Raw genomic sequence first — 6,647 nt, 5'->3', positions numbered from 1 at the left:
AAGCCTTGGTATTTTACTATTTACTTCTGAGAGGTGCTGCCAAGTTTATGAAACCGCTGAAGGAAATTGGTAGCTACGCTGAAATTACCTTTGCCATCCTGGAGTAAGAAGCAACTCCCCTCCATGGACCTGGTCACAGTGAGTAAGAATAATAGTGGCGAAGACACAGTTAATGCCAGTCTGAGAAAATGCAAGGAAATGAGTATGGTTCTGGATCATATTTCAGATATTTCTACCCAGCTGGGTATGGCAAGGCGGTGATTTGTTCACCTAAGTCCATCCACAACCAACGGAGCGAGGAAGCGAGCGGTATATGCATCGAGGCGGAAAAGCATAAGCCCCTATTCACATCTACACATGTTAATGTGGAATATCCGTTGCATGCATCCATACCTCGATGCCGTTGCCGGCATAATAAATATATTAACTAACTGGTAAATGCAACGTTCGTCTCAGGAAAGACGATTTCCAACTTAACTTCTTCCTCGGCACTACAGTTCATTGCGAAAGCAAGCAGGCAGTACAAAACTCCTACATGAGCGTATCATTCAAGGCCGTACGAAGCAGGAGCAGCGTCGGAAGCGATACAGATCACATGACGAGATAGATTAACGCAAGCTTGTGTTGATATGTGTGGACTGATGTAGAGCTCTAGATCCGGCTGATCACGCCGCGGCGCTCTAGGCGCACCTGGAGAAGACGCTCTGCGGTGATGTCCTGCAGGACGGTGCAGGCCGCGACTACGTGGGGAACTGTCGATGCCAACGTGGACTTCCGCACGCAGGAAACGGAAGGTTGCTTCCTGGTTGCAAACGTTGTCCTACTCTGGCGCGCGTCGCATGGTGGATCCCGTTAATCAATTCATTACGCGCAATTAATAAGTCAATTAATTGCGCCTTTCTGTTTGTACGCCAGTACGGTGGTATCAGCTACTTCTTACACGGCTATCCAGAGTCACTGAGGAAGACGCCGGGCACGTCATCGTCTTGGAAAGTCATCCACAAATACTTTTCCCTGTGACGAAGCGGGCACGGGCAATTCTTGACACTTGACCGCGTTCAAAAGTTCGGTCCACAACGCTTTGTACACTACTACCATGACTTAGTTTTATGCTGATATCATCGGCTTCCGCACCCTTTGATCGTTTCCATATGCAAAATGTGCGTACCATTGATTAGTTCAAGCCGTTCCTGGGGGACCTCACTCCCGGGAGAATGCGTGTGTGCTGTCTGGAAACCTCCTCCGTACTGGAGGGGGGGGGAGGGTAGGGGGGAGAGGGAGGGCATGGGCGTCTCGCATTGATTCCAGGGTAACAGTCGCTCAGTAAACAGATCATAATACCGCCAGCTGAGCTTCCCCAAACAACTGTCAGCAACATCCGACCTGCTGCTAGGTACCGCAGAGCACAAATATTTGATGTGGTGCCAGGGGCCTTGATGTAGTATTGACTTATTGGGGTGCGCTCAGTCACGACCTAATATCAATTTGTTGTGAAATTAAGATTGCAGAACCAAAAGGGTGTATGATGTCAAGACAACTCTCCTGCATTACTGCTAGAGGATTTATACGATATCCGCATGTTGTTCTCTTTTATCGGAATCAATAATCCGCGTTTTTTTCAATAGATGAACACAACGTTGGGATGAACAAAACTGCTTAGCACATAGCAATGGAATCCGGCCAAGCAATCAAAGCACACTAGACCAAGCAATCAAAGCACACCAATCAAACGCTTTCAAAGAACTGACATTTGCTTTGCGCGAGAAACGCTAGGTAAAGTTCAGAGGGTCATGCAACACAGATCCCATGGGAAGCACTTTTTGCTCACAGTTATGACAATGCGTTACTTGTTCATACCCAGATCAGCATAAATTGTGTCATACCATTAGTGAAGCCTCCGATTTTCCTGTCAAGGAAAGGTTCCGCCAATGCTTTTTCCAGAAAGGCCGGTGGATATTGTCGCAGCTACGGAAAGTGGCCTCGAACAACGCGTTTTATTTACGTAGGCGAGCAAGGGGTGTCAGCTGATGTTTACGAAAATGTGCGTCGAAAATGTTGAGCGGACGCAGGCTTACCTTCGCAATGTCTGGGCCGTGACTCATAGCGGTTTTGAGCTCGCTAAGCACGCTTGACGATGGATGAATTCTATCTCAGAAACAATGTTAAAGCCGTCTACTTAATCTTTTTCTCATGAAACGGGAGCTTTGATGCACACCATTTGCCTGAAACTGATTTAATTTATCCCTGATTGGAGAGAATACGCATATACCCCTACATACGGGGCCAGAGCTTCGAACGCATATTTGATTAGCAAGCACTGCCATCAAGAAATTCTCGGTCATCGAGAGGCGCACCATTACCCGAGTGTTTAGAGCGCGAGAACTTGGCAGGGACAAGTCGGCCGAGGGCCAGCTGGTCCGGATATTTATCTATAATCTGAACACGGCAGCCCAGACAATCCGGTCAGATATCGTCACACGGGAGAAATACTTACGCAAAGGTCCACCAGATGTCGAAGCTCATCACGTTCAACCAGAAGAGGGCAGCGATGAACGAGTAGTACAGCAACATACCTGAGAATGTTGAAAAGCACTGTGAGCATGGCAACGGAAAGCACCAAGTTACAGGTCATTGACTACCAAGCGTCGTATTTGTACAACGATGCCGACGTGGGAACTTCCGAACAAATTCAGGCAGGCTCTGCGCTGTTTGCATGTGAAGGCACCAAACAGACTGCGCCTTAGTACCTACTTCCTGCGCCTCCACGCCGAACGTAAGGCAAGAAGATGCGCCAACAGCGCCGCCCGCCACACCTACGAATGAGAACTACAAGAAACGGCATGCTCTGAATGAGTGTGCGAGGTTATAAAAGGGGCGGTACAGCGGCCATTAGGTTGACGCTAACACCATCTTAATGCATCAAGGTTTCCAAACTATACTGATTTTGCTTCTCTTTTTTAGCAGGTTCGTGATTACCAGATGAAGTAGGAGCCCGCATACAGTGAGGATTCGTGTGTTTAGCATAACCCAACTGTACTGCACCCGCAGGCACTGGTTTAACGACGTTGACAAGCAAACGGTTGACTTTATTCAGGAAGGTTAACATTTAGAAGCTTCGCCCATAATTGCGATAGACCACTAATGACCATAAGTAATGCGAAAATAGTGTCCATATTTTACCATGAGTGACAAGAGACGAGTGGCAACGATAAGCCAAAGCGACGAGTGGCGAGTGACAAGATCAATTGTTTGACATAAAGCTACCAGCTCGTAATGAAAAACCTGCGGTTGAGACCCCTGTACTTAATCAAATATTTGGTTGTTAAAAATTGTATGTATGGAAGCATAATTTACAATCATCAAGCACTTTTCACTACGTCCAGGATTGAAAAACATATGCATATTTGTTACAACTTTAATTATTTGTATCACGTGATTTCTACACCTGACATACTACTGTCATAGTGACCAGATCGTGCAGACATAGGCCGCCAATGTTTTTATACCTTGAGAGCTTACATCACACACGTTAAACAACGCTTGGTCCCACGCATTTACCGTTTTACTTTTCTACATTGCATGGTCTACATCTATGCCAATTTGAAGCATCGTCTTTACAGAGATATATAAACTTGGAACACTCTCAATGCATGAATGCATGCAATGAAATAGGCAGCGTGGCGCTCACCTAAAATTTCGCAGCTGTCGCCAAGCGGAATGCGAGCAAGCTGGTTGTAGACGGTGAGGAAGAAGGCGACGAAGAGCGCGGCAGCGTGCGACATCAAGCACTTCCCGTGGATGTTCCTCAGATCAGGCACCAGCATGTAAATTGCCAGCATGACGAACAGGCAGATCGCTGATAGGGTAAGGAGAACATTGTTCACGGCTGCCATGATCCCAGCTTCCTTGTCATGTGGAAAACAACAAACAGCGATTTCAGCGATGTCATTCCTCTGTGTCTTCAAGTTGTAGTAGGTCTCGTATTCCAGGCAACACTGGTGCGCCTCAAATGTGAGGTTAAGCCCTGTCACATGCAGCCTTCCGTTTGTCTGTACATACGGAGCGTCGAGCTCGCCCAATCTCTCGCTAAATATGAAGGTATCGCCGTCCTCACAGTTGGTCTTCCCATACAAAACGGTATGAGCAACTTCACCAATGAACAGATCGTCGCCCTCATAGAACGTCGGCTCCCATTGCAGTTGTGTGGGGATGCACGTGGTGTTGAACAGATGAAAGCCTGCAGCACAGCATTTCTGGATGCAAACTTCACCTGGACACTGCGCTTCAAACTCTTCTGCGGTGCTTTCTTCTACCATGGGATGACACACGACAGCGATGGGCTGGGGTGATGATGTGGGACTTCGGAGGTCATCCAGACAGAACAAACCTGGTTTGATAGGCAAATTGTAGCTTTCCAGGAGCAGATAGCTGTTGGACTCCAAGAAGAATGCACCCTGCGAGGAACTCGATGTTAGATACTGACGGACGGTGTCATCGGGGCACTGAAAGCTAATTGGAGGCGAACTGTCGGTCTTTTCGGCTGGCAGCTGAGCCAGCTGGGTCGGATAGCCATGAATCACCGCAGGCCGCCAGGGCGAGGAGTGCTTCACGCACAGGAAGCCCGAGCCCCCGCCACCCACATTCATGGCATGGCCGGGCGGACAACACTTGCGGACGGAAACATTTGTCACGTTGTCTAGGCTGGGCAGATCTGCCACCTGTGGCACTGATATCTTCACGCAGCTGCGCACAGACTCGTAAATCTGACCGCTCAGCTCCACGTTGTAGAAGCAGTAATTCATACCCAGCGCATAGGTCTTCTCAGCGGTTTGCACGTCTAGCTCTCCAGACGAACTTAACAGATACTTTGTGTTCGGTTCGAGGTGGTAACTGAATGTTTTCTGTTCGGAGCCAAATTCGCATTCCTGGATAAAACCTCCGACAATTTCGAGACTCGCATTCGTCGACTGATTAAGGAAGCTCGGCACCCAATCTGTCGGACTGGGCTTGCATTCTCGGCTTATTACATTTTCTCCTCTTGCACAGCAGGTGCGCACGCAGAACCCGGCTTCTGAACCTTGGCAGGCGGCGTAGCTGGTGTTGGTTGTGTCCTCGGAAGGCAGGGTACCACTCTGGGCGGAGGCTCGACCCAGCAGACACAAAGCGAGCGACAGTGCACATAGCCCCATCGCTCCCGACCGCTTCAGGCGCGTCTTCGTCACTAGATCACACCACGTCTCTAAAAGTCACTGCGATACTGACTGAATCACCACCCCACCTTCTACCACCGACGCAGCACGTTCAAAAGATGCCACTTCTCCTCGCAATGACCTGAGCGAAGAACAGCACTGATCGTCCACTCAGAGAACAACTCGCCGGGTCCGCCTTTCTCGCTAGAATGCCCCGGGTGTCCGCTTCGCGGCTGGGGCGTCCTCCTGCGGCACGTCAGCGCCACCCCGCCAGCCCGCGTCACTGGGCGATGTGTGGAAATCCCGACCGGCCGGTTCTGCGCCGGAGCCGGACGCTCCAGCCCCTGGTGGCGGCCGGCCGGAAGCTCGGCATGCCGGCCCGCCGACCTTGACGCACAATGATGCGGTGAACACTGTGGCAGGGACGGCACGAGGTCGGTGTTGCGCCTCCAGTCAACGGAGTAACCACCGGCAGTGCTGGCACAAACAACTGCGCTTCAATCTGCGCAAGGATCTCGCTTATTACGGGAATTGTTCCACATTTGTATGGGGTTTTGGGGTGCATTGGGGCGACCAGACGACGTAATATCTATGCTGTCGACGTCACTCATGACGTCATACCCCACAGACTGAACTGTTTGGTGTTTGCAGTGATCCGTACTACCAAGTTTGCATGTGACCTCGGGTAGAATTTCGCTGAAAGTGCAGAGTATTTCCCTACGCCCCAATCGAAGTAAGACGTCAATGGCGGAACAAGTTCCATTGTAAACAGGCCAATAAGCGTGCCCAGAACCGACCGCGAGTGATGAAAAGGTGCTCATGTTTCAAAGAGTAAAATTTGCAGTCAACATTCTCAGGAGCACTCAACGTACATGTCAATGCAAACATTGTATATCTGGATGCGCTTAAAAGCCCTCTGGTTTCTGAGCTTGACAACCGCGAACTGGCGCAGAATATATATATATATATATATATATATATATATATATATATATCCCGTAATGCTTATTTCAGCCTCCACCCCGAGTGGCACTCTGGGCCCGAGCGATGCATGTGACCAAAGAGGGAATTCTGGGCCAGCTACATACAGAACAATTTTCAAAACCATTGGTACACCAGGTAGTAGGTACCTAAACACATCACGATTAGTACTTTATCGATTGTGTACCAAAAAGTATCATGTGGGTGATTTATGTTTTCGTCATGCTGACTCCTTCGTATGATAGCGGGTCTGCAAATGTTTGACAAGTTTTTCGAGGGATGACATCTGGATTGGGATATAGAACAATTCGCTGCTATGCGTGGCACTTTTAAAAGTAAAAGGGTAGTCAGATGACAATTAACGCATGTTTTCTTTTAACAGTAACAAGTGCATATGTCACGAAATCGTGGCTGTGGGGGTTATACAACACGATCAGCGGCAGCGGTGGTCATCATCCCTGACTAAGGCTAACTAAG

The 6,647-nt window shown here is 49.0% G+C and overlaps 1 protein-coding gene across 1 annotated transcript; it reads right to left on the bottom strand.

The window, feature by feature from the left end:
* Window positions 1-2,494: 2,494 nt before the first annotated feature.
* LOC119100905 (putative G-protein coupled receptor Mth-like 1) lies at window positions 2,495-5,468 on the bottom strand (the record flags this gene model as incomplete). The annotated part of the gene is given in 2 exon segments (XM_037224102.1): window positions 2,495-2,573; window positions 3,689-5,468. Coding segments are annotated over 2 exon segments (1,580 nt in total), but the record flags the coding sequence as incomplete, so codon positions are not given.
* Between the last annotated feature and the right edge of the window lie 1,179 nt (window positions 5,469-6,647).

The sequence above is a fragment of the Pollicipes pollicipes genome, unplaced genomic scaffold, assembly GCF_011947565.3.
Source record: "Pollicipes pollicipes isolate AB1234 unplaced genomic scaffold, Ppol_2.1 Scaffold_4881;HRSCAF=5763_pilon_pilon_pilon, whole genome shotgun sequence".
Lineage (NCBI taxonomy): Eukaryota > Metazoa > Arthropoda > Thecostraca > Pollicipedomorpha > Pollicipedidae > Pollicipes > Pollicipes pollicipes.
This window is presented reverse-complemented; position numbering and strand designations above follow the sequence as displayed.